Here is a 27,612-nt window from a genome sequence, read left to right as displayed (position 1 = left end):
AAACAGACAAATATGGTAAACAAGTCCCTAGCTATAATGCTGGTGTGTATGTGCAAGATGGAAGGGAAAAAGTGGCTGAAAAGAATCTTCGAGTTATAGAAGAAATGGTCAAGCCACATGGCAGACTCACTTGGTGGACAGGGGGAGCTCCTACTTTAGTGCACTCTCCCCACCACATGCCTATCTGCTCAAGGGCACCTGTTACATTACCGCTTCTGCTGCACATCAAACAGTGTGATGGAATCTGCATCCCGAAGCAGGAGATTGCCTGTGCCTGCATAGAAGATCTCATCACAGTTGGGCACTTGGACCTTTTTGGTGATCTCATTCTTCAGATTCTTGATCAGAAGCTGAAATGATATTATAGTTAGGGGTAAGAGAAGATGATGACAATCGATGACATTCTTCAGCAACTGTACCTCAGCAATAAACTAAGTATTTTTTTTCCTAATTCAATCACCACACCAGGTACATCATTCCAAGATGCTCTCCTTTTTTTCTCCCCAATACTGGGAATTGAACCCAGGCCCTGTGCACTGAGCTACATCTTCCACCCCTTTTTCTTTTTTTTGAGACAGGGTCTTGCTATATAGTTCTGGTTGGCCTTAAACTCACTATGTAGTCAGGTTGCCTTAAACTCACAGCAATCCTGCCTCAGCTTCTTGAGTGCTGAACTACAGGTATGTGCCACCATGCCTGGCTTATCTGTCATTTGACAGGGTCTCAGTGAGTCAGTAAATTGCCCAAGATGTGCTCAAACTTGCAATCCTCCTTCCTGAGAGCTAGGATGACATGTGTATGCTACCAAGTCCTTTGAAACAGTAGTTTTAGGGCTTAAATTTTTGTTAAATGTTTTCATGAAAGACTTTTGCTTATCTTGTGCTGGACCTATTACATTTCAAGTACCAATGGAGGTAGTAGGACAAGAAGGGAGATCTACTCTTCTTTTGATGCTGTTTTGGCTCCTGTAATCAAGAGTGACTTTAGCTGGGTCCTTAAACCCAGAGCCACAGTGATATCAACTCAATCAAGTCAACGTTAAAGCCTTTTATCTCCAGGGGGATTAGAATAGGGCTAGGGATAGTGGGAAAGCCAATACAAGAGGATCACAGCTGCTCAGGGGAGAATAAAGGAAAACAGTGCTCTTTATTTTACAACATATAGGCCACTACTAGAGTCCTCAAACTGCTTTTCACTTTTGGTCTTAACTCACCGAATGCATCCGATCTAGAACAGCAAATCTATTTCGAGCAACCCAAACAGCTGTCAGGCCTGAGGATCGTTTCCCTTCAGGAGCTGAGGAGAACAAAACCAAAGGGTAGAAGTGTGTGGTGAGTCACTGGCAGGTGACAGAGTCAGGTGCCATGGAACTGCCAGTCTTACTGTCTGCCATCTTGGCTTTGCCAGTTCAGCTGCTTCCTAACTAATTCAACCATAACCTGAGGCTATTGTTGAGTGACTTTTCCTCATCAGTTTCCTCCAAACTCCAACCCCCACCCCTGCCAAGCCTCTTTTCTGTAGGCCAAGTGGCTGCATTTCAGCCAATACCATCTAGTGGCAGACGGCTGGCCATCTTGGGAGACAGCACACTCCATCAAGCTAACGAGCAGGGCCTCCCTGGCCAAGCTGCAGCACAGCAAGCAGCCTGTCAAACTCTAGGACCTCCTATCTGAACAAGCTGGAGTAGAGACAGAGTCCCCTCCCCAGGACGCAGCTGCTCTGCTGCTTTTAACATGCAAATGCAGGCCTCCTAGTAGGGCAGGGTGAGGCAGAGCCTTCCCAACAAATCTTGACAGGCAAGCTCTGTTAGACAGTATTTAGCACCAAGCTGTTGCTCTGTAAATATCCATTCTTATTGCTCTGAAGAGAGTTATAAAATGTTCCTCAGTTCTGTGGCTGACTAGAATTTTGAAATGGACACTCTACTCTCTGAGAAACTTGTAAAAGATGCATTAAAATACTCCCTTATTTACTGTAACAGAAGAAAACTGGACAGACCATCTCTCCAGCCTTCCCCTGCTTTTTTCTTGCACTGAGAGTGGCAGGCAATTTATAACAGTGATCATTATCACAACCAACCCTCCCATTTTGGGCTGGGCCAGGAAACCACACTCCTCCAGCTTTTGCTCCCTCCCTCCTCCCTGAGGCCCATCACTTGGCTAATTATGATCCCTCAAAGGACAGACAGTTGAAAAGTGCTGACAAAACAAATGCTATACTAAAAACTATGCTAACCATGTGCTCACTTCGGCAGCACATACACTAAAACTACACTAATCCTAAACAGTTCTGCAGGAAAACAAAAGCAAGGGGGTGGGTTGGGAAGGACCAAGTCATAAGATTTGATCAGAAATACTTTCACTGGCTAATTTATAAGAAAAACTTTGATTTATAGATACTAAGTACATATACATTTCTCTCTCAGTGTGGTGATATGTTAAAGTGTGACTGAATGATAATATCCTACTAACTAGGCAGTCAGTAGTTGGTCTTTTGGCTGCATATGATGCAGCAACTGTTTCAAAAGACAGGAGGGCTGGGGATGTAGCTCAGTGCCACTGCGCCTGCCTGGCAAGCACAAGGTCCTGCTTTTCATCCCCAGGACCAAGAAAACAAACAAACAAACAAAAAAGACAAGAGGGATGGCAAAAAAAAAGAGTGAATCATATTTACAATAATGACCTGGTGGTATCCACAAAAGCGACAGAGCCAGCAAAGTATTTCTTAGGAATATGTTGAAGGGATCTAAAATATCATAAAAGTATGCTTGTATAAGTGGGGACCTGCAGCATAAGCCTCTGACCTGGTAACATCTATAAACCCATTGGAGCAAGTACACTGAAAGGAGCATAATTGGAGTTAAATCCATTCTGAGAAGGTTTCGTCAGCAAGTTTTGATAGCAAGGACATCAACAAGGGATGGTGGTGATGAAAGAGGAAGGCAGTGGTCTCAGCTGGATCCTAGGATCCCAGGTGGGGCACGGGGCTGTTAGCAGCCTCATCTTTTTGACATGCAAGAGGAAGCAAATCGGATCTGGAAGTGGATGGGGGAGTATAAATCCCTAGTCCCAGGATGAGACATTGCAGATTGGAACCACATTTTTAAATAAATGAAACTACCAGGGTGAAAGTCATATCATCTGACAATAAACTAAGATAACATGCTGTGCTGAAAGAGAAAATGGAGAGTTTCTAATAACCAAATTATAAAATATATATATCTAGCTGGGGTAATAAAATGGAGGAGGAACATGAATATTTCACACCATGGTCGCCTCTGATGCAACTATCAGCAGCACCTGCCAACAGACATGAATGATGTGGCCACATCCTGGGGATGGAATGTGAAAAACTTGAAGAGGAATGATGAGGTGGGTGAGGAGAGCTGGGAGCAGGAGGGGCAGACAAAGAGGACGCCTACCATCAGGATTCTGGGAGTCGGCATCTTTGGGGATGGTGTACAGATCATAGGTACTATTCTCTAAATTGCTGGCTCTCTGAAGAGGAAAAAAGGAAATTAAAATGTTAGTGAGAGGTATGCAAGATACTAGTTTATTTGACAGAGAAAACTGTTCCATTATATAGACAACAGTTTGAAACTATACTTTTGTCACTCTTCACCTGGGTATTTGACTATTTCCACATTAAGAATTACAGGGCTCTTAGCCAAACAACTTAGCACTGATGCCATTTTATTTTCTTTATCCTCTGAAGACACAGATATTATATGAGTGAAAGCAAGGATTGCTCTCTGTTCCACAAATTAAAAGATTAAGACCCCAATATTCTAGGGTCCCACCTAAGAACATCAACTTAAAAGTCTGCTTAGAAAGAAAAAAAAGACATTAAAGATAATAACAAGGAGAAAATGGGATTGCTATAATTAAAGAAGAACCAAGAATAGATACTAGAAATTGTATGGTTTTCATTCTTTTAAATTTGATCATCAAGGCACTAAAATTAGAATTTTTTTTTTTGCATATTGTGTGGCAAGAAACAGAGGGCTTTAATGACTCTGAAGGCAAATTCTCTGAAAAGAGCTAGCTTACAAAATCATCATTCTTCTATTTTCACACAAAGAGAGGGATCAAACACTCTATCACTTTTTTTTTTTTTTTTGGTACTGGGGATCAAACTCGGGTCCTTGTTCTTGCAAGGCAGGCAGCAGAACCACTGAGCTAAATCCCCAGCCCAAAGATCTAAATATATATATATATTTTTTGGTACCAGGGATTGAACTCTTTGTGCTTGTGGGGCAGGTGGCGGAACCACTGAGGTAAATCCCCGGCCCTCTCCATCACTTTTAGTGATCTGGATCATTTATCTCAATGCTTCATTAGGGTTAGATGCTGTTAGCCTTACGAACTTTCAACATGCTATGACAACTGAAGCCCACCTAGCTTCCAACTGTTCACTTTATCAGCTCTTATGAAATGACCATTAAATAGCTTCTAAGAAGCCAACAGCAAGGGCTGGGAATTTAGCTCAGTGGTGCTGCCACCTGCCTCTCATGAGCAAGGTCCTGAGTTCTATCCCCGGTACCCGGCCCCCCCAAAAAAGAAGAAGCCAATAGCAGTGCTCTAAGGGCAATAAGAAAGATATCTATGGAAAATGAGAAGAATCTAGAAGGACTTCATAGGTTACTTACCGTACACAGTAGGACTGCATTTTCTGCTGGATTGTATGACATACTGAACACTGGAAATTTGGAACCACTGGAGATAAATCAAGAAAAAGGAAAAAAAAAGGGAATGGATATAAGAATAGAAGGAAGAATGGAATTACCCCTTAATCTTCTACTTACCCAATCTTTTTTTTTTGGTGACACAGAGTCTCATCACATAGTTCAGGTTGGCTTCAAACTTACTATGTAGCCCAGGGTAGCCTTGAACTTGTGGCAATCCTCCTGCCTCAGCCTCCCAGGTGCTGGGATTATAAACATATGCCACCCCAATCTTTATACATACATCCATCACTCTTATACTCAGGAATAAAAATAAATAAATACTGCACTTTTCCCTCTTCTTTCCTTTAAGGCTGTGGTGGTGAACCTCTGGCATGTGTGCTGCAGTGGGCACACAGAGTCCTCTCTGTTGGCACACGAGCCTAGTCACCCCAGCATCTGAGCATCAAATAACAGTGTACATAGAGGCAGTGTTGGCACTTTGCACTAAATAAGTAGGTTTGGGGTTGCAGTTTGGGGACTTAGTCTCTAAAAGATTCGCCATCACTGCATGAAGGCTTTTGAACTTATAGTTCAAAAAAGCAAACACTAGTCGAGTCCATTTATTCACCAGAGGGTAAGGTTAGCATGCACTGTAGTGGGTTTGATTTTGCTAGTGTATGAATTCCTACACATAATCACAGTGGACACCACAGAGTAACATGGTGTGATCTGTCTCTGGCTGGTTTCTCTTGTCCCTTGGATTGTTCGCACAAACCCATCATTTTATTGTAGTGATGCTAGAGGGTGGTTATCAACCCACATGCCAATGTTTGCCACCATGAATGTTTCAGCATGCTGATGCAGCTGGCTTTCCAAAAGGACAGTTCTTTTTGCCAGGCATCCCAGAGGTTATCATATTTTCAGAGTTAAGAGTTTCTGGAGACATATATTCTAGTTTAGAGTGTGTACATTTTGCTGGAAAGCAAAAGAAAATTGTAACTCTTGGACAAACCTCTGCCACAGTACTTATCACCCTGTACTATAATCATTTAGGTCTACCATCCACTATACCATGAGTTCTTCCCTCAAGGCAGAAATGCCAAATAAAAAGCAAAAAGGGGGCCGGGGATTTAGCTCAGTGGTTCTGAGGTCGATCCCCGGTACCAAAAAAAAAAAAGCAAAAGGCCCATCACCAAGAAACTTTCTCTGGTTTGTAAAAGACCTGGCAAAATGTAGCAGTGTAACCTCCTTCCCACCCTAGGTTTGCAGGGGAATTCCCAGTCTATCAGGGCCACCTTCTTAGCTACCTTGCTAGGGTTTAAACCGAGCAGACTATGCAATGGGGATTCTAAGTGTGACAGGACATGAGATTCAAAAGGCTGTTTAACAGAAAAAGAGTCCTATTCCCCTATTTGTGGGCAATGTATCATGATGACAGCTGAAAGGCTGAAAAGAAAAAACAATTCTGACTTACCTCCGCAACTGCATTACAGCTACATCTTTGGAGCTGTTGAAATCTAGCTGACGTAAGAATCGGTCCTTGACATAATGCAGCATATTGCCATGAACAGCATAGGCTGGGCGTTCTCGTTCCAGTTTAAATACAATCATTCCACCATCATGGCCTGGAGGATAAGAGAAAAAAAGGAGACAATTAGCTATAGGCAAAAAAGAAAGCTAGAAACAGGAACACACAGGGTGAGGATTATATATGTATGTTAAAATCAAAGACAAGACACCTGCTATGGTTTGGAGGTAGTTTGTCCCTCAGGAGTTTGTGTGTTGGATGCTTGGTCTTGAGTGTGGCAGTGCTGAGGTAGGAGTTTTTCAGAAGGACAGGGAAGGCTAGAGGAACGTGATGAGGCCACTGGGGAGCTCATCTTCAGAATCCTCTCTGGCTTCCTGTCTGGCCAAGTAATCTCCCTTTTGCTTGCCCTCCTGCCCTGATGCTATCTGGCAGGTCATGACACAGCCAACAGGCCCTCGCCAGGGGACAAACAGCCGGGACCACCAAATCTTGGACTTTCAGCCTCCAAAACTATGAGCTAAATCAATCTGTTTACTTTATAAAATACTCAGTGTCACGAATTTTGTTTCAGCAACAGACAAATACAACACTAAACTATACTTGCTAATCCTCCTAATTTTTAGAATCTTTATTCAAATAATTCTCTGCGTATCCTTTCTTTTTTTTTGATTTTTTACTTGTTTAATTTGAAAACAATGAGCACATTAAGTTTACATCCCATATACGAGGCATTTCTGAATTTGATGGCTGTGTTACATCATTTAAAAATAATATGACAACTGGTGGCACAGTATATGCTCTTCAAAGTGCTGTGAAACAGAAATAGTGTAAATTCAAATCCATATTGGTGAGCAGCAGCAGACTGCTCTGATGCCTCCTGGCAAACTTTACATGTTAGCAAAATAACTCCTAAATTGGTTTTTTTTTTCCTGCATTAAAACAATGAGTCTTGGATGATAAAATAATAAAACATAAGGTACATTAAATCAAAATTTTACAAAAGTTTAATAATGTTTTAGATCAAAAAAGGAGACATTAAATAAATCATTCTTTTTTTTGGTACCGGGGATTGAACTTGGGTCCTTGCGCTTATGCAGCAGGCGGCGAAACCACTGAGCTAAATCCCCAGCAAAATAAATCATTCTTAATCTAAATTAATTTTTGTTGGATCTTACTTTTCTATTCTTTTAAACAAGCATTTTGAATACTTTTTAATAATATAACTTTTAGCTATACTCTCAGTTAAAATAAAAAAGCAACAAGTTATCCTGGTAGTGTGAAAATATCTTCCCATTAGATTCACAGAGATATTTTTTACCATTCAATCAGGAAAAAACTTGGATCATTATCTCAAGAAAATGCTGCCTAATTTGAAATTTGAAGTTCAAAGTAGTTTATCTAGGACATTTTTATCTTTGGGCCACACAACCCACATACAGACATTTTATTAAAATACCGACCTTCAGGTAGATGCCCAAAAGAAAAGCCTTTCTAAAAATGAATAATGAACTCTGAAATTGGCAAGTTGACATCCTTTTCAAAATTATGGTAATATTTATTGGTAAAATTAAATTTATTAAATTTTATAAGATCCTTCTTCTGACTTTAAGTAGTAGTAAGAAGCCATCACTGATAATGAAAGTTATGTAGTGATAAAAAATTACATATTTGGTCAGAAAATAAATCATTAACCTGTAATTCTAATGACACAGTAATAATGAAAAAAAATGATTTGTTCCTAGAAACAATTTGTTTAAGCTGATTTTAGACAATGAAAATGTATTTCTGAATGTACATACTGCAAATATAAGTAAAATGACTGGGTGGGGGATTTAGCTCAGTGGTTCCGCCACCTGCCTCACAAGCACAAGGACCCAAGTTCGATCCCCGTACCAAAAAAAAAAAAAAGAAAAAAGAAAAAATGACTAACACTATTTCTGTTAACTTTCTAAGATGTAAACATTATCTTAATACATCTCTATCCATTGAAGTATGAAATAGAATACTGGAAAGATTAATTATTGTTAAATATTTCAGTTGAACACTCAAAAGCAAAGTGTTTTGCCAGTGCAGGAAAGCTATCTACAAAATATCCACCACATGTATGACGCAGTCTGGTCCATGCTGTTCCTCTCAGTGGCTAACATCACACACGCCGTGTTTATAGTAACTGCCCCCTTGATACAGAAGGAATGCTCTACCTGGATTTTTAATGCTACCTGTATACTATCTTTTAAAACTCAATAAAGCCAGCTAGTTTTTTTTAAACATATAAATCATTTCTTTGGAAGGCAGGATGTTATTTACCAATAAATAACTGGCCATAAAGGAAAGTATGGCATTCACAGACTTTTAGCTTTATACAGAAGCTTGGCTAAATTTAGACAACATAAAAATACATACCACTAATAAACAAGCCACCATCTTTAACAATTTAAATACATAATATCATGACAGTGAGCTTTAAGTAAGAATATATTATTAGCAAGCTTTCTTCTCTATGACTGGACACAATTTGTATTCCTAACATAGTAACATTAGAATTATTTTTTCAAGATTCCTGTGGAGCTGTACTTATTTCACTTCCATGTGAACTGCTGTCATCACTACTGTGTCCAAGCCCAGAGGATGAACTTTCTGAACCATAATCTACACCGTTTTCTTTCTTTCCTTCCTCATCTTCTTCAGGGAAACGTCTGTTCATTATGGCAAACTTGTGAATGGCTTCTTCCACTGAGTATTTGGTCTGCCCAGAAACACATGCCTCAATGTCCTCGGCGTTCAGACGGCTCTGCAGGAAGAGGTGCAGGCTGCTATCTGAAAGCAAAAGTGCGTTCTGTAGGACTTTTCTGAGGAAATCTTCCTAACCCTGACGACGCTGATTAACATGCTGGCGATTGTTCATATTGAAAAACAGGTTTTCAGATTGAAGTTCTGGCAGTTGCACCAGCATTGCATTACTCTGGAGTCTCTGTCTCAGCCACACAAATTCTCTGTATCTTCTTCATACACAGGATGTTTTCATTGTAAAACACATGCTCTTAGTGTGAATACATATCTCATAGTCGACATCGATATAAGAATGCCAAAAGTCCTCCTTCTGAATCCTAGGATCTTGGACCCAGACCCTTAAAATCCCTCTTTCTGTTGTTCTGGAAACATCTTCAGCACAGGATACAAGCAATCAGCAGCTCCTCAGGACAGGGCACTGCAAGGCCAGCTAACCGAGACAAGGTGGCGGACTTTGCTGACTCAAAGGTGCAGCGGCAGGGGCAGGAGTGGTGGCAAGTGCCCAGGAGCGCCCTGGAGTGCAGCCCCTTAGTGGCCAGCGGCCCGCGCCCCCTTGCCCCCAGGTATAGCCCAGAGTCTCTCCGCATGTGGCTGTCCGCCTCCTGCTTCCGCCCGCCACCTATCTTTTTTTTTTGGGTACCGGGGATCGAACTCAGGTCCTTGCGCTTGCAAGGCAGGCGACGAAACCACTGGGCTAAATCCCCAGCCCTATCTATCCTTTCTTAATAACACATCACCACTGCCACCTGTAGGGACAGCCTTCTCTGGGCTCCCCAACACTATGTATGACCTCCATTATAGTACTAATCACCCTGCACTGTAGTCATTTAGGTCTCTCACCTCCACTATATTATGAGTTCCTTAAAGGTGGAAATTATAATGACTTCTCACCTCCCTTGTTCCTTAGCAAATAAGAATATAAAGAGTATTTGCTTAAAACATGAATGATAGTTTTAAAAGCTTTTACAGTTATGTTTTTTAAAGTTGTGCTCTCTCCCTACTGGCATCGTCTGTTCCTTCGAGAACCCTATTGTTCTTTTTTTTGGTACTGGGGATCGGATTCAGGACCTTGCACTTGCAAGGCAGGCGGCGGCACCACCGAGCTAAATCCCGGGCCCAGAGAACCCTTTTGTTCTTGTACTCCTACTGGCTGCTCCCTATATATGAACTAGTGTCACTTCCCTCACAAAATCTTCCACTGGCTTCCCATTCACTCAGAATAAAATCTTAAGTTCTACCTGTGGTCTACACGACAATGCACAAGCTTACATGGCTGCACTTCCTAATACTTAGTCCACGACTCACTGTGCTCTCCTCCCCTGGCCTCTCTTGATGCTCCTCCAACATGCTGAGCACTTCTTGTCCAACTAACCGTTCTTCACATTTGCTGTTCCTATTGCTCATACCCTTTGACCTTTTTTGTCTGTACTGGGGACTGAATGTAAGGCCTTCAACAGGGATACATACCTAGTGCTTTTCTTTTTTTTTCGAATTTTGAGACAGTCTCACTAAGCTGCTAAGTTGCCTGGGCTGGGCCCAAACTTACAATTCTCCTATCTCAGCTTCCCAGAATGGTGGGATTACAGGATGTACCATGGTGCCCAGCTCCCTTTCACTCTTCTGAACACTCAGTACAAAGTAGCAATCCCCATACTTGTTCCTCTTTATCCCCTGTATTTTTTTTTTTCCTGTACCAGGGATCAAACTCAAGACCTTGTGCTTGTGAGGCAGGCATGGTGCCACTGAGCTAAATCCTTGGCCCTCTCTTGTATTTTTGTTTAATTTTTCTTCAAAGCATTTTTTACTACACATTTTTTATATTTACTCTTTATGGTCTATTTCTCTTAACAACAGATGAAAGCCTCATTAAGGGAGGGACTTTGTCTTATGCACTGCTTAAACATGGACATGCAGAATAGGGTCTGGGGTTCAACAGGCATTTGTCAAAGAATGAATAAAATTTAACTTCTAGTTTATCAATTTGAGACTTTTTTTTTCTTCTTTTCCCTATTTCATTTTTAAATTTTTATTTTTATTAGTACATGTTTGCAGTACATAATGATTAAGTTTATCATGAGGAGTTGCTAAATGTACATAACATATCTTAATTCTTTTTATATCCCTTCAGTCAGAGAACTCTAAGTGTCTAGTATTAGCCTCCTAAGAGTTCCTAGGAGCTAATTTATTTGTTTATTTTTGGTACCAGGGACTGAACTCAGGACCTTGAGCTTGTGAGGCAGGTGTGGTGTCACTGAGCTAAATTCCTGGCTCTACGAGCTAATTTAAAAGAACAAGGTAAGGGCTGGGGATTTTGCTCGGTGGTGCCGCAGCCTGCTTCCCAAGTGGAAGGTCCCGAGTTCAATCCCTGGTGCCAAAATTAAAAAAAAAGAAAACAACAAACTATGTGGATCTTGGTAGAGAAAAAGCACTAAAAGATACTTTCCAGGAAGTAAGAGGGGGAAAAAAAGCAGAAAAACGTAAACTAAGTGGCTCTGAAAAATTTTACCTCTGTTTCCCTACTATGCATTTAGAGGAGACAAAGCTAATGAATAATCATTTTCGAAACTTCTAAAATCTGAACTGAAGCAAGAAAAAAAAAAAAGATGAATAGCCCTTACCTGCTGCAAAGAGGTTAAGGTTGGGGTGGGCAGCCAGGACCCAGAAACGATCATGGTCCCTGCGGAAGGTCTGAACCCCAGTCCTAGGAAAGAAAAATATTAATTTTCTAGAAATGTAGGAAAAAAAATATTGAATGGTAAGCCTGAAAGTTGACTTAAAAAAGTAAATCCAGGAGAATAAACTTCCTATCATAATTAAAGGTATACAGCATAACATAAATTCTACCAAGGAACAGAAAGGAAACTTCAAACTGATCCTATTATTCTGACATTTCAATTTCCCCCATTCATCACAATTGTATACTGTTTTTTCATGCTATACTTCTTCTATATAGCTATAGAACTGGGGGAGAAGAATGTGTTTAAATTTAGAGGATAAAAAGAGTACACATAGTGTTATGGGTCATGTCTAGATGTCCCCCTAAAGCCTCAGGTGATGATAGGTGGAGGGCTTTTGAAGAGTGTGAATAGGGCTGGATCTAGATCATGTGATAATGGGATTAAGAGTGTGATTACTTCGATCCCCAGTACCAAAAAAAAAAAAACAAAAAAATCACAAAGAGTGTGATTACTCAATCAGTCCACTGATTGGTTTGGCACCTGCCCTAAGCCCGACAGACAGCTTAGATCGAATATAAAAGGGGCAAAAAGAAGCTGCTAAGGTCACTTAGACTTGCTGCTTGCTGCTCTCGCCTGTCTGCTTGCTGTGGACTGTTTCTCCTCTGCAAGGCCCCTCTGCCATGCCAAACTGCCTTGGAGCCAGCTGACTATGAACTGAAACCTCTACAAACTGTGAGCCAAATAAATCTCTTCTCCTTTAACTTTGGGTATCAGGTATTTTGTCTTAGCAACAAGAAAAAGTAACTAAGACAGACAGAAATTTCTATTTGATAAAAAAATTATACATATTAGATGATCTAATTTTTCTACATACTGAAGATTACTGTAAGAGATAAAAAGTATTCTAATTTTTTTTTTTTTTTTTTTGGTACCGGGGATTGAACTCGGGTCCTTGCGTTTGTGCAGCAGGCAGCAAAACCACTGAGCTAAATCCCCGGCCCTAATTTTTTGTTTTTTGAGACAGAGTCTTGCTATGGAGCCCAGGCTGGCCTCAAACTCTTGGCGATCCTCCTGCCTCAGACTCTTGAGTGAGATTACAGGCACGCACCATAATCTAATTTTTAAAAAGAGAGAACAAGACAGAAAGGGGCTTTCCCAAGGTTTGGTCACACAACATCAATGCCTCTCTTACCGCTTAGACATATCCCAGACTCGAATGCTCTTGTCTTCAGAATTGCTGAGGATCAGCTCTTGGCGAGGGTGAAAAACAGCACAAGACACATTGTTGTAATGACCCCGGCAAGTGTCAACCTCCCATGCCTTTGATTCTGAAGGACAAAAAGAATGAAGTCATCATAAGTCCTTACTACCCTAACTTTTGGATTTGGATATGACGTTCTCTCAATCAACTGATAGGTGCTACTATAAAATACTAAATAAGCAATTTTCTTTTCTCTTCCTTCCCTGTTTCTTTTTTGTTTTATGGTACTGGGGATTGAATCTAGGGCCTCATGCAAACTAGGCACATGCTTTACCAATCAGCTATACACCCAGTCCCATAATTTTCTCTCTCTCTCTCTCTCTCTCTCTCTCTCTCTCTCTCTCTCAGTATTGGGGACTGAACCCAAAGCTTTTGCACTGAACTACATCTCCAGCCTTTTTTTTTTTGGTACTGGGGATTGAACTTGAGGCCTTGTGTTTCGAGGCAGGTGGCAGAACCACTGAGCTAAATCCCTGGCCCCTCCAGCCTTTTAAAAAAAATTAATTTATCTAATACTTTTGGTTCTTTTGAAACAGGATCTCAGTATATATTTCAGGCTGGCCTTGAACTCACTATGTAGCTCAGGCTGGACTCAAACTTTCAATCCTTCTGCCATAGCCTCCTGAGTGCTGGGATTACAGGGATGTACCACCATATCTGGGTAGGTTTCTTAATCTTTACATATGTCTCTGTTCTCTCATTCTGATCCTTATATGGATTATAACCCTCTATTCCATCATTCTTCACGCTTTTACCCTGTTTTAATCAGATGGCATTTATTGCTAGTGGTCATTTTAGAAGAAATGTAAACTACTTACAATGGAAGCTTTATCTGTTTTGTCTACAGTGTCATACAAAGTAGACTGTCAATAAATATTTGTCAAGTGAATGGATCCATTCTTTTTTTTTAACCATTCTTACTCTTAACCATGTTCATATACCTCAAAATCAGGAAACCATCAAAAGAAAAAAGGGGCCAGGAGTGGTGATGTACACCTGTAATCCCAGCACTCGGGCAGCTGAGGCAGAAGGATTGCTGTGTTTTCGAGGCCAGCCTCTGCTACATAGTGAGTTCAAGGCCAGCCTGAACTACATAGCGAGACCCTGTCTCAAAAAAAAAAAAAAAGAAAAAAATGGGGCAATTTCTAATGCTCCCAGAAGTAGCATAAGATAATCATCTACAGTGGGAAAATAGGTGCAAGTACAGCAAATCTGGCTCCTTTACCTTGCTGCTAATCATCAGTTTCTTAGACATGGTGATACTGTCACTGATTCACTCACCATTCATGCGCCAGATCTTCACTTGACGGTCATCTGCCCCAGATACAATAAGGGGCATAGTAGGGTGGAAGGCAGCCCAGTTTACGCCACGATCATGTCCCTGTTTAAAAAATAAAAGAAGTGGTTCTTCTAAAACAGCTTTATAATCATTATTCAAAATAAATAAATGAATCATGCAGATGGTTATAAAAGATGTCTCTGATTTATTCTTTGTATACAAAGACTCAAGGGACTATGCCACTGTAAGGTTTTGAACATTAGAATTACCACGTTAAGGACCGGGGATTTAGCTCAGTGGTTCCACCACCTGCCTCGCAAGCGGAAGGTCCTGAGTTTGATCCCCGGTACCAAAAAAAAAAGGATTAATATTTCTACCTTCCCATTCACATTCACTTGCACTTAGGATAATGTGCCTAGCTTTTGACTTGTCCACTTTTATCTTCTTTCTCTAGCTAGTTATTAACATCTCAAAAATAAAAATCTATTCTATAACAATGAAGAAATTCTCAAGGTGTAGTCTGGAAACCCTTGGAAGATCACCAAGATCCTTTAAGGAAGTCTGTGAGATCAAAACTATTTTCATAATAACACCAAGACCGTATTTGCTTTTTCGTTCTTATTAGCTCTTGAACGTACGGTGGAGTTTTACCAACACTTTGGGAAGGTTGACAATGTTATCACTCTGATGGCTAATGGTTTTAGGCCGGGGGGTATAGCTCAGGGGTAGAGCATGTGCTTAGCACATGCAAGGCCCAGCACCAAAAAAAAGGTTTTAATGTCAAATACTGTTAAAATTAGCCCACATAAACAAAAACTCTTTGGGGTTCTTAATAAATTTTAAGGGTATAAAGAGGTTTCACCGCCTGCTGTGCAAGTGCAAGGACCAGAGTTCGATCCCTGGTACCCCCCCCCCCAAAAAAAGAGATCCTCAGAACAAAAGTTCAAGTGCTGATTTTAAGATATCCTCTCCTCATAGGATGCTATGAAAGAGCAACCACTGTTGCCAGGTTAGGGATGAAAACTCTGAGGCTCACAGTCTTCTGGTCAAGGTCACCAGCCACTAAGAGAACAAACAGGGATGCGGATATGACCTCTGGTAGGAGCCAGGGGAGCTGAGGTCTTGATGGAAGTAATCACACATAGCCCTGCAGGCTAAGGGCTGGAGACTGTACCACATGTCTCCACCTCAGATGGGCTGAGATCTCCAGGAAGCACCACAGAATTGCTACTCCTCCTTTGACACCTTACTTCAGGCAGAGGGAGGAAGACATCTTTTGCCTCAGACATGCCTCCTAAGGCACGAGCAACCAAAATAGGCTGTGTTACAGCTGCCCTGCACCCCAGCAAGGGTACCAGTCTGTGCTCAGTAAACGCTATGGAAGACCCTAAAACAACAGACTGTTGCAAGCCACTTGGTAATTCTTAATTCTCTAGTAGCCACAGTAATAAAAGTGAAAGAATATTAAATTAAGTATGTATTTTATGTAAAGCAATATATCCAAAATATCAGCACTTAAGTATGTAATAAAAAAAGATATCCTATAACCTATTTTTATAGTTGTACTCCAACCCGTGGCAAAATCATGGCTAAGATAGTTTTGATTTAGAAGTATTTTTGAGGTATCATGGTGTGATTAAAAGCACCTGGGTTCTGGAGTCAAACAGACCAAGTTAAAATCCCATTTTTTCCATTTACTAGATATATGTGAATTTTGCTAAACTGTTTAATTTCTCTAAATTTTACTTTTTTCATCTATAAAATGAAGTTAACAACATATATTTCAGTAGACAGTCATCATGAGGGTTAAAGTAGATGTTTTGCTTTTAGAAAGGAAGTAGTTTCTTTCCTCTATGTTTTCTATTTTCCCACTATGAACAAATTACTTACACATGGTTAGCTTAGGGTAACTTAGATTAAATTTCTTTCTGCTGCCTCCTTATAGGAGGCTTGAGAATAGGCTCTGTGTGGGGTGGTGATACAGCCTATGCCCAATTTTCTTCCTTCTTCACACTGGATTCATATGGTGACATAATTCTCCTGCAGGTGACACATAAGCTTCATCTCTTTGTCGGCTCACTCACAGTTCTATTTTCTGTGCCTCAAACAGTGCATGGCACCTAGTAAATATTTGTTAAAGGAACGAAAAAAAAATGTTGGGCATGGTGGCACATGCCTATAATCCCAGCACTTGGGAGGCTGAGGCAGGAGGATTGCAGCAAGTTTAAGGCCAGCCTGGGCTCCACAGTGAGTTCAAAGCCAGCCTGAACTACATGGTGAGACCGGTTTTAAAAAACAAACAAAGGAACAAACAAACAAAACAAACAAACAAATGGCATGTTGTACTTTCCCTAGAGGACAAACCATACTCAGTCATTGGCTGCAGAGATAAATACCTCTAGTACATGCTTCACCACTGCATCCGTAGTTCCAAACAGATCAACCCCAGTTATTCCTCTCACATCCGACTCCACTGCGCCAGGGGACAAGTTTTTTTTCCTTAGGCCTTTGAAGGAGTAAGGAGTGGGATGAAGATGCAAACGTGTTATCAAAAGGCACAATACCAGGTTATGGGACAGACTAACATCAAAGAAGGGAAAAAGAAATTTAGAGACTGAAAAAAGAAAAGATTCAAGAGCTCCTACCTATTTACAGAAATGTTCAAAATTCAGAAGTACATTCACTATCTTCTCTTCTGCTCACTCAACACTTCCCAGACCCACTACTGGGATTTCTTTCTTCAGGAGGCCAATCAAAACTTCCGACACAGCTAACTTCCTCAACAAATCTCACCTTATGAGCTGTCTATTTCAGGGAATGCTTACTCTCAATTCTTTGATATTCTTGAAATGTGGCCTCAAATGGTAAAAATTCAGTTTCTACTTTCAACTTCATGAAATCTGTAACAACTTTTTTCTCATTATTTTGAAGAAAAGCCATTTGGGGAGACCACAGCTCAATGTTTCTTAAACTGAAGGCTCTAGGGCAACTCATAGGGAAGCTCCAAATGTGTTACAGAAACAAGTTAGCCCTATTTAGGACAAAACAGCTATTTGGTCTGGAAGATAATATAAAATACTTTATATAAAAGAGATAACTATACAAAAAGTATATCATACCACCTACTTGACTCTTCAGCAGGGCACAGGACAATTAACACTATCATATCCTTTTAAATTCTTGCCTAAAAGGCTTGTTATAGATCTGAATATACATATTTTATCATTAAAGCCTGTAGTTGCTGTCCTCATTGGGGGGGAAGTAGCCCAAAATATGAAAACAATCGCCAAACATACCAGGATAAGCAGCATCTTATTTGTAGAAGGCCCACATTTATGGCTCATCTACATCCATCTTTAAAAGCTATTTATGCTATAGTCAAAACCAAAATTATGATAACAATACAACCACTTTACATTTGAAAAGCACTTGCAGTTTTCAAAGCACTCCAACAATATATTACATGATCTCATTCCAATGACAACCCCTTGAGATCAGCAAGCAGATACAATTAACACAAGTTTACAGACAAGAAAACAACAGTTGGGACTAAAATCTCATTTTTTGAAGCACAGGAATGGATGGAAGATGAAATTACCTAGCATTTGTAAAATAAAATAGTCTATAATAGAGGAAAAATAAAACCTATCCTTGAAAATAAAATCTAAGTAGTTTCAAGCCAAATTTTGGCATCTGTAGGAAACTATGAAAACTTAAGTTCAATGAATACACTCTTTATTTTAAAATCACAATCTATATATACTCTGTTCAGCACTTGAGAAGCAAGAGCTTAAGTGATCATGAAAGTTTTAATTATTTTTTTTCCCCCATCCAAGAAGGGTTTTTACCCAACAGGTAAAGAAACATAAAGTTGATGCTTTTTAAAAAATGCACTCTCCCAAGGCTTCATAAATACATTATCACAAGGATGCCTCCTTTCACTTATTTCACTTTTTCCTTTAATAGGATCTGTCAACTTTTTCTAATGAGTCTGGTGTATGAAACAGATTCAAAGAAAGATACAAAGACAGACAGCTGTGAGGAACTTCACCTCCAATAAGCTTCAACAAACACATTAGAAGGAAAGCTGTATGACAGAATGGAACCCTTTGTTGTACTTGTGTGTAATGATCCAGGAAAAGGGGAAGGGTGAAAAAGACAGATGAATAGTGACAGGCAGTGAAAAGATACTTAGAGAAGAAATATTTCAGCCTTCGACAAGCCACTCACTAGGACTGCACGACAGATGGAAAATTTCTGCAGCAGCTACCCAAATCCAGAGGGAGAAGAGAACACTCTCAGAATGGACCAGTTTATGCATGCCTCCCAGTGGGAACCAGGGGGAGCAGTAAAGAGAGAGGGATGAAGACAAGAATTGGCAGCATATTAATACTTTTTAGTAGTCATTTCAAAGATTGAGCCTGCATTACATGGGCTTGACATGCAAAGGTGAAGCATGTTAAGAATCTGTCAGTTTATTTGAAGGCTGTGCTTAAAAAAGTAGCCTAGGTTGTAAATTACTCCATTTTAAACAAATAGATTTTCCAGGCTAACACAAAAGACTCAGGATATGCCAAGCCCCAAGGGGTTCAATCCTCATTAGAGAAGTATCAAGAGATGGCTTTTCCATAAATAGTTCAACATTCTCTTAGTGGTTACTTACTAGCTCAGAGAGGATCCCTTTCTGAAAGAGATAGTCAAAATGATCAGGATTTTCACCAGTCCTCTTACATTTGGCAGTGTTCAGTCTCTTACTCAGAACTAACTTTTCTCTTTTGGAAATATCAGCTCTGGCCCCTAACAGATCTGAAAGCTAATTTTTCTTCCTATGATCAGACTTATTTGAGCCAAAGACAAAAAGAATTCTGATGAAAAGCATGCCTATTTTTAGAAAAGGAAAGAGTAAGTGCAAAGGTCTAGTCCAAAAGCTTCCACTTTGTTAAATACCAAAGCATCTCCTTCCACTCTGGTTAAGGGATTATTTGAAGTTAAGAGAGTTGAGGAATAGAGAAAAACATTTAGAATGGCAAAGAAAGCAATAATATTAGTACAGCACATTAGCACAAAACTGTCACTGTCACATACACAAAGTATAGCAATTGCAGTATTATTGTATCATAATCCATGCAATTCACACATTCAAGAGCACACATAAACCCCACTGGGGTTACACTTTCTGCCTCTCTCCTCTGATCTAGGTCCTTCATTTTGATGCAAAATGTTTCCTGCCCACAAAAGGTAAAGAGAAGTATTTCTTGCCTTGGCATTTCATGATCACCAATGAGAATCCAACCATCTGACTGCTCCAAATTGCTTCAGTTAGACCACAGGGAACATGCTGTGCTAACCACAGGTGGCACAAACAGTACTCTTAGAGTGGAGCAGTATAAGCCCCTTCTCAACCCAGTGTTCTGGGAAAGAATTAAGCCCTAATGCCTAAGGCCATCAGTTTAGGTACATAACAATTTCTCTATGATCTAGGATGGTATTAGCCACATACTATTCCCAGAAGCACTGAGAAAATAGTTACTGAAAGTAATTACTGTAGTACTTATTTTTCTCACAGAATTGGGGTTGGGAGAGACTATTCTAAACAACTGTCCCTCATCAGCTAGAACAGCATAAACTGGAATCTAACTCCATCAGGTTCCTATATCCTGAGACAGAGGGTGCTCTGAATGTGTGCACAGTGAAAAACCATGTAAAGCCATAGTTAGGTTACTGGATGAGTGAGTGCCAAGCTCCATGGGAAAGTACTGGCAGTGATGAGAGGGCACAGGCTCATAGTGCCTTGTGCCCAGCTCTTCCTATTCGCATGGCTGGTCACATCTGGGTGTACTTCAAAAAGCCTAGTCAGTCTGACGGAAAACTGCAATGGCAAAGCCCTACAGGAAGGAATACAATTGCCCTACCTCCAATATAATCTTGTTTATACCATTCCCTTTGAAAAGTACAAAGACAGCATGATCTAGAGGTTCTGTTCTCCAACTGTCCCCCTCTTCCTTTGGCTTGCTTCTATGCCATGTGAATCTTAAACAACTGTCATTGCTACTGCAACATTCCAAATACTATATGCAGTAATCCAAATTTTCAACTTAATTGCATGTAAAAATAGCAAATATCATATTGCCTCAGCCCACTGTGCCGAGGGAGTTGGATAACTTATCACCTGAGCCTTACAATGCAAAAGAGTGATTCTTTTATTGCCACAAAGAACCAAGCAAAGACCTATAAAGGAGACTTCCTTTTATGGGACAAAAGACTACTTTGTAGTTTAGTCACAGACTTTTTTTTTTTGGTACCGGGGATGGAACTCGGGTCATTACGCTTGCACAGCAGGCAGCGAAACCACTGAGCTAAATCCCCGGCCCTAGTCACTGACTTTTCAGAGAACTCAATCTCCAAGAATTTCAAAGGCAACAAATAAAGACAATACAGCAAATGATAAGAAAATGTGACTGGGCAAAGATGCACACAATTTAAGTCTCATCTGCCTATCTTAACACAAAGCTCTTCCATTTATCTCAAAAGCAAGGGTCTTTCTCTGCATTAAAATTCTCTGGTTTGCAATTTATTACATCTCCTCTATATAGCACTAAACATACATTTATTTATTTATTTATTTATTTATTTATTTATTTATTTATTTATTTATTTTTGGTGCCAGGGATTGAACTCAGGACCTTGTGCTTGCGAGGCAGGCACCGGAACCACTGAGCTATATCCTCAGCCAGCACTAAACATTTAAATCCTTTCTCAAAATCATAATATGTAAATGATCCAAGGAGAAATTATCCCAATAATTTAAAATCTAAATTATTTAATTTCTGGTCCTAGAGGTCTGCCTATTAAAGGGCATTCTGCACATAAAAGTCACCAATTCAATTTTAACCCATGTTCTTACACTAAAAAAATCTAGTACTGTAGAAGGATTTTCCAACTTCTAAATAAGGCAACAAGACCAAGAGTCTTGTTTCTCTGCATTAATCTATTTTCAAAATTTCTTGTTGTTAAATCAAGGATGTATTCTTTCTTATCTGAGTGAAAAGCTTAATTCTTAGTCAAACACTCCAAAGGCATATTCAGAGATTTTAACTAAAAATATGACAAAAATTCAAATGAATTTTCTAGAGTAATCACTTTTCACAGAAAATACTTCTAACATGAAGAACCACTGAAACAGATTCAATACCCTCAGAAACAAAGATGCTATTGTACAGGACAGAATAATCTAACTTTTTCTACTCCAAACCAACTACCCTCACTATTTTAAGCAATTGCAGTTTTTCGCCAGACATGACAAGGCTGTCCCCTGAACTTGGGCAGCTCACCAGAAATATCCCAAACGCGCACAGTCTGGTCCAAGCTGGCTGATACAACCAGGTCTTCTGAGGGGTGGAACTGAGCACACATTACATAATGATTGTGCCCCGTTAACACACTGTAAGAAAAAAAGACAATACTAAATTAGAGGTGGAAATCAATAGACTCCTAAGCTAAATATCTTTCAATAGATGGTTATCCAATTATACTTTTATAGAGGCAAAGGTAGATCATGCTAACAATTTTCAAAAATAAGCAAGGGCACCTGTTTTATTGCTGTTTTGTTTTTTGGCTTTTTTTGGTACCAGGGATTGAACTCAGGACCTTGGGCTTGTGAGGCAGGCGTGGTGCCACTGAGCTAAATCCCTGGCCTAAGGCCACCTGTTTTAACAATAACTGTCTTTTTTTACTCTAATGCTTTAGTATTTAAATACTAAGTTCAGGGGAACTGAAATTACATAGCTCGCTAAAGAAATATTAAAATATGAAAATAAGGTTGGGCATGGTAGTGCACGCCTGTAATCCCAGAACTTGGGAGGCTCAGGTAGGAGGATCACTGCAAGCTTGAGGCCAACCTGGGTTACATAAGTGAGTTCAAGGCCAGTCTGAACTGCATATTCAGATCCTGTCTTAAGAAACCAAAAATAAAGAAATAAATGGGATCTTAGTAATTTATACTACAAATTAGCTGCTAGGTTTTTTGGGGTTTTTTTTGGTTCCGGGGATCGAACTCGGGTCCTTGTGCTTGCACAGCAGGCGGCAAAACCACTGAGCTAAATCCCCAGCCTGCTGCTAAGTTTTTTAAAGGTATCCTTAAAGGATATCATTTTAAATGGTCCTTACCTCTTCATAGAAAGTTCCATGAGCTCCAGACCCAAACACAAAGACTCATTGTTGTCCCTGACTGAGATTTTATGGAACAGAACTAAAAAACAACTACAAGTTCTTGTTCCATATATATATTTAAACTTCTTGTTCTAAAAGACTAACTATATGACTTCTTCTCCCAGGTAAGAAATTGTCAGGAAACTCAGATTTATGCATTACTAAAGAAATTGTCACTATACTGTATTATTTTTACTTGAAAGCATCCTACAAATATAATCAGTAACTAATTAGCAGACATGATCCACTTGGGAAGGGAGATGACTATTCTGAAGGGAAGCTGATTAGGAAAAACTAGGAAGAATTAAGATTCTTTTTGAGGCTTCTGCCTCCTGCTTTACCAGACACACGTTCTAGACTGCCAGTTCCACACTCGAATGGTCTGATCGTCTGAGGCACTCAGAATCCAAGGATACTCCTGAAAGATATTTCAGATAAAGACTCTGAACATTAAGCAAACTTGTTCCACCAAGCTCCTATAACTAATTTTCTCTTTGGAGAGCATTCTTTGCCTACAACTTCAGCTATATTAACAAAAGGATTGCTACTTCTCATACTAGGCTAGCTGCCATCTCTTACCACTCTACCAGCTTTTTCCAACTTAGGTCCTCTCAGCTATATGACATCAGAAAGGCACAATAAACTCTCAGAGGCAGAGAGTATACATTTAAATTTACCCATATATTTACATGTGTGTATTCATACCATGGCACTGTGGTTCTAGGACACACAATACAAAAATGACAAGTACCAAACAAATTGTTTTGGCTGGAAAGGGTAGGGTCATGAGGTAATCAATACTGACAAGATCTAGCTTGCATGTTCAGTACCAAAGAAACAAAGCTGTACTGGAACAAAATTTTTGCATCAAAGTGTGTTGAGTACCAAATTTGCTGAGTTTCAAAGCAGGTGAGTACCAAGGTATATGACTGTATTTATATATAATTAATTTTATAAACTAAAATCCAGTGAAAGGCTCCTCTCCTTTTAACTCTAGGACAGTAGTGGCAAACTACTGGCATGTATGTTGTTTTCTTTTTATGCCAAAAGATGTTAATGTGTGAGTTGTTTTTTCTAAACTGAAACCTCAGTATTCAGGTTTAATTGCAGTGCTGGTTCTTTTGGATAAATAAGTAGGTTTTGGGTTGCAGTTTGGACAAATATCTCTAAAAGGTTCACCATCACTGCTCTAGGATATGAACACTGATTTATAGTGTGAATTCTTCATGTCAGATCATGCAGTTTCAAAAAATTTTCAAACCTTAGTAACTAAAGCATCAAGTACCATATAAAGACAATTTTGCCTTTTTGGAGTCTGTAAGGTTGTTGAGAAAAGAAAGTATTTCTTATTCAGTTTTATATCCAATAGTTAGCCCAGGACTTAGCAAGTACGAGGCACAGACATATATATGGAACAACAACAACAAAAAAATACAATTTGTCTTAGCTTTCCAGGTAGACAGCAACTTGTTCTACACAAAGTCTTTGGCAAGTGCTTTATGGTAATGACAAGTAATTCCTACCTAATAAATTCATTTATTGAATACTAGTTATTCTCAAATATTTTAGTTGTAATTTTCTCATTCTCTTCTATCCCAAAATGTTTTAATTTTATAAAGGAAATAATGTATACTCAATCAGCAAATACTTGTTTATTTCATTATATTTTTTCTAACTTAATTGAAGAAACTGTTTACTGAGAGTCATGGAATAGAATTAATTAATTATAATGGCACAGAATTATAGAAAATTCTAGCCAGGTTGGGAGTGGATTCAGACATTAGAAGTCTCTAATCTGTAACTCACTAAGTTTACTACGATACATAAGAGATCAAAGAAGACAGTAAACCTGGCTAAGGGAATAGGCTTCAAAAGAACCCCAAATCCTAGGACAGAGGGATAGGATTGTTAATATCTCAAAAAGTTTATTAGCTCATCCAAGCATGGTCTTAGCTTGACCTTCCTCCAGACACACCTACCACTTACAAATAACACTTTACATGGGATTAGCCTGCAAACTTTTGCTAGCACAACACCGAAATAAAAATCCCTGGTTTTCTTGACAGAGAAACAATAAAGCTCACTGAATCCAATTAAATTAAATTCAGTACAGTGTAATCCTGAGTGCTTCCTTTTACAGAAGGAAAGAAAGCAGTTTATGGCCATACCACCCTGAACACCCACAATCTTGTCTGATCTCAGAAGCTAAGCATGATTGGACCTGGTTAGTACTTGGATGGGAGAAGGAAAGAAAGCAGAAAAGTCAACTCTACATCCTAGAAGAGCTACATCAATAACATAGTCTGTTATCAAAGTACTGGGCTCTTGAGAGCAAGTAGATTACTAAGAGGAAAATAAAGCATGTGCCATAACTAGAGCCACTGTGGCTACTTACATGATGAAAAAATGTAGTACGAATATAATCCAAGTGACCAAGCAAGGTGAAAAGACAGCGCCGAAGCTTGTAATTCCAAACCTGCAAAGACAAATCCAAATAAGGCATAGGATAAAAAGGTTTTGAACTTCTGAATGGCTCAGGTTTCTCAATGAACAAGATTAGATCTGTAGTTTGGCATTTAAAAAAAATTTTTTTTTTTTTTGCAGTACCAGGGATAGAACTCAGGACCTTATGCTTGTGAGGCAGGTGGTGGCACCACTGAGCTAAATCCCCAGCCTCGGCATTTTTATTTTTTAAAATTTATTTATTAATTTTTTTTTTTTGATCGAACTCGGGGGCCTCGGCATTTTTAAATAAGTAGGAACCATGTTAAGGAGTCTTGTTAAAGACTGGGGGGGGAAAGGGATGAAAATATTGGTCAGCTAAACAAAGTGGGGGGTCAGGAGATGATGTGGGTAAAGTTAGGGAAGAGCTAAAGATAAAGGAATTGGGTTTGATCCCCAGCACTGCAAAACCAAAAGGATTAACAAATTATAGAAAGTTGTCTTTCTTTGCAGTGGTTTGTTTTTTTTTTTTTTTGGACACAGGGCTTTGCTATGTTGCCCAACTGGCCTCAACTCTTGGGCCTAAGCAGTCCTCCCATCCTCCCGTTTCAATTTTTCTAATAGCTGGAATGACAGGCACATCCCACTGTGATTGCCTGAGAAATCATTTTAATAGCAGAAGATAAGACACTTACCAATTATTCAGTTAACTTGTATTCTCAGTTTAAATACAGATCCCTGTACTGTACTTTACCTATCATCTTAACAAGTAGAATAGACCCAAGACTCCAAAGAGACATTATCAAAATTCCTAATTTGGTGGCAAATAATGCTCATATATCTGTGGACTGTACTTACTTTTTTGGAAATAGATTTGAACTCGTTACTATGAAAAATACTACACTGTTCAGGCTAAAATAAGCAGAGAAACAATAATATTCAGATATAAAGTTGAGTTAAATACTACTGTATCAGACATCAATGGACACAACTGAAGAAGACACTAAAGCCAGGATCACAAATGTAAGATAGCTCATCCTCCTCATCCACAAATCTACTAAAATGAGAGGTCAGATGCTATTTTTTTTCTTTTAAATTCAACTTTTAAAAAATTTCACTGTATTTTTTTAATTCTAACTGGGCCCACTTGTTATTATTGTAATCTTTTTAAAATTAAATTTTCTCTCTTTCTGACATGATCTTGCTTTGTAGCCTAGGCTGGCCCTGACATTCATAAACTCACAATCCTGCTTCAGCCACTCAAGTGCTAGGATTACAGGTATAGGTGCCATTGTATGTGGATAGAAAAGTAGTATCATTTGTTTTGCTTCTTTTTGGACCGGGGATCGAACTTGGGACCTTGCGTTTGCAAGGCAGGCGGCAGAACCACTGAGTTAAATCCCTAGCAGTAGTATCATTTCTTATAACAAATTCAGACAACTCAAAAGTGGGATCTTCCAAATAAGAATGTAAGATCTTTAAAGGCAAAGACCTTATCCATTATGTTCAACGTACTACTTTGGCATTTAATAAGGTGGCTGACACTTCGTACTTATTCTGAACATACGTATAAAAATGTGAAATGGTAAATAACATTAAAAAATGAAAGTATTCCATTACCTTAATCTTCATCTGTATATAAACATGAATGTAGTAAAGTTTCACCAAAAAATTAGATTACACCATAAATATTACTCTTTAACTGACACCTTCCCCTTTTACAGAGTTCAGTGTTTCATATTTCTAGCTCTAACTTGTCCTGACTCCTTTAACATCCTCACTAGCTCAGAACTGTGAACCTTAAAAGACCTAGAGCATTTTAGACTAATGCTATGGCCATTTGCTAGGCTTTCTGTCCTGTTCTTTGTACATGAGGATAATATTAATGCTACTTTCATCTGGCTATAGCAAGCAATATTATGATCCACAGACATGATTTTTCATGATAATCCTTTCTCATGAAAAAGTTTTCAACTTTATTAGTCATCAAGAAAATATAAAATAAAACCATGCCATATAAATTAAAACTCACCAAGCTAGCTAACAGAAAATTCCTACATTTAATAGATTTTATTTATTTATTTTTTTGGTACTGGGTATCGAGCTCAGGTCCTTGCACTTGCGGGACAGGTGGTGGAAACATGAGCTAAATCCCCAGCCCCTAGATTTTATTGAAATACAATTTAAATATCATATAATTTACTAGTTAAGGTAATGAGTTTCAGTATGTTCACAGTACTGCAACTAGCACCACAATCAATTTTTGAATGTTTTTCTCCCTCTAAAAAGAAACTCATACGGGCCAGGGATTTAGCTCAATGGTTTTGGCTGCCTACTGCGCAAGCGCAAGGACCCGAGTTCGATACCCGGTGTCAAAAAAAAAGCAAGAAACTCATACTTATTAGCAGACATGTCTCACTTCCTAGTAACCCTTTCCTTCAACTATAAACAACTACTAATTTACTTATTATCTCTATAGATATACTTATTCTGGACATTTCATATAAATGGAAAATACTAATTTAAAAATATTAAATAGAAATTAAATTTAAAATATTAATTTAAAAAATACTAATCATTTTTGGGATACATATACATTCAAAAAAGCCTTTTTTTTTTTTTTTTGATACTGGGGATTGAACTCTGGTCCTTGCGCTTGTGAGGCAGGCAGCAGAACCACTGAGCTAAATCCCCAGCCCCCAAAAAAAGCCTTTTATTAAATGAAATCCAGTGTTTCTTAAACATCATAAGAAGCCCAAG

General features: G+C 39.1%; 1 protein-coding gene and 1 pseudogene across 2 annotated transcripts in view; both read right to left on the bottom strand.

Moving 5' to 3' along the window:
- Copa (coat protein complex I subunit alpha) overlaps window positions 1-27,612 on the bottom strand; it is a 47,805-nt gene that overhangs the window by 13,170 nt on the left and 7,023 nt on the right. For both annotated transcript variants that reach the window (XM_021239851.2, XM_004858715.4), the window contains exons 4-15: window positions 24,806-24,886; window positions 22,752-22,828; window positions 21,534-21,643; window positions 16,599-16,708; window positions 14,205-14,304; window positions 12,855-12,990; window positions 11,603-11,685; window positions 6,141-6,291; window positions 4,649-4,715; window positions 3,422-3,497; window positions 1,214-1,296; window positions 211-350 (exon numbers count right to left, since the gene is read on the bottom strand). In XM_021239851.2, coding sequence (XP_021095510.2) covers window positions 211-350; window positions 1,214-1,296; window positions 3,422-3,497; window positions 4,649-4,715; window positions 6,141-6,291; window positions 11,603-11,685; window positions 12,855-12,990; window positions 14,205-14,304; window positions 16,599-16,708; window positions 21,534-21,643; window positions 22,752-22,828; window positions 24,806-24,886 — 1,214 coding nt within the window. The remainder of the gene's footprint in view (window positions 1-210; window positions 351-1,213; window positions 1,297-3,421; window positions 3,498-4,648; window positions 4,716-6,140; window positions 6,292-11,602; window positions 11,686-12,854; window positions 12,991-14,204; window positions 14,305-16,598; window positions 16,709-21,533; window positions 21,644-22,751; window positions 22,829-24,805; window positions 24,887-27,612) is intronic.
- LOC147823971 (sorting nexin-10 pseudogene) lies at window positions 8,603-9,292 on the bottom strand (annotated as a pseudogene).

This window comes from Heterocephalus glaber, unplaced genomic scaffold (assembly GCF_053883595.1).
Source record: "Heterocephalus glaber isolate CG9 unplaced genomic scaffold, H.glaber_assembly_v1.0 deba00001561, whole genome shotgun sequence".
Lineage (NCBI taxonomy): Eukaryota > Metazoa > Chordata > Mammalia > Rodentia > Bathyergidae > Heterocephalus > Heterocephalus glaber.
The sequence above is the reverse complement of the archived record's forward strand: the minus strand, read 5'-3'. Positions and strand labels throughout refer to the sequence as shown.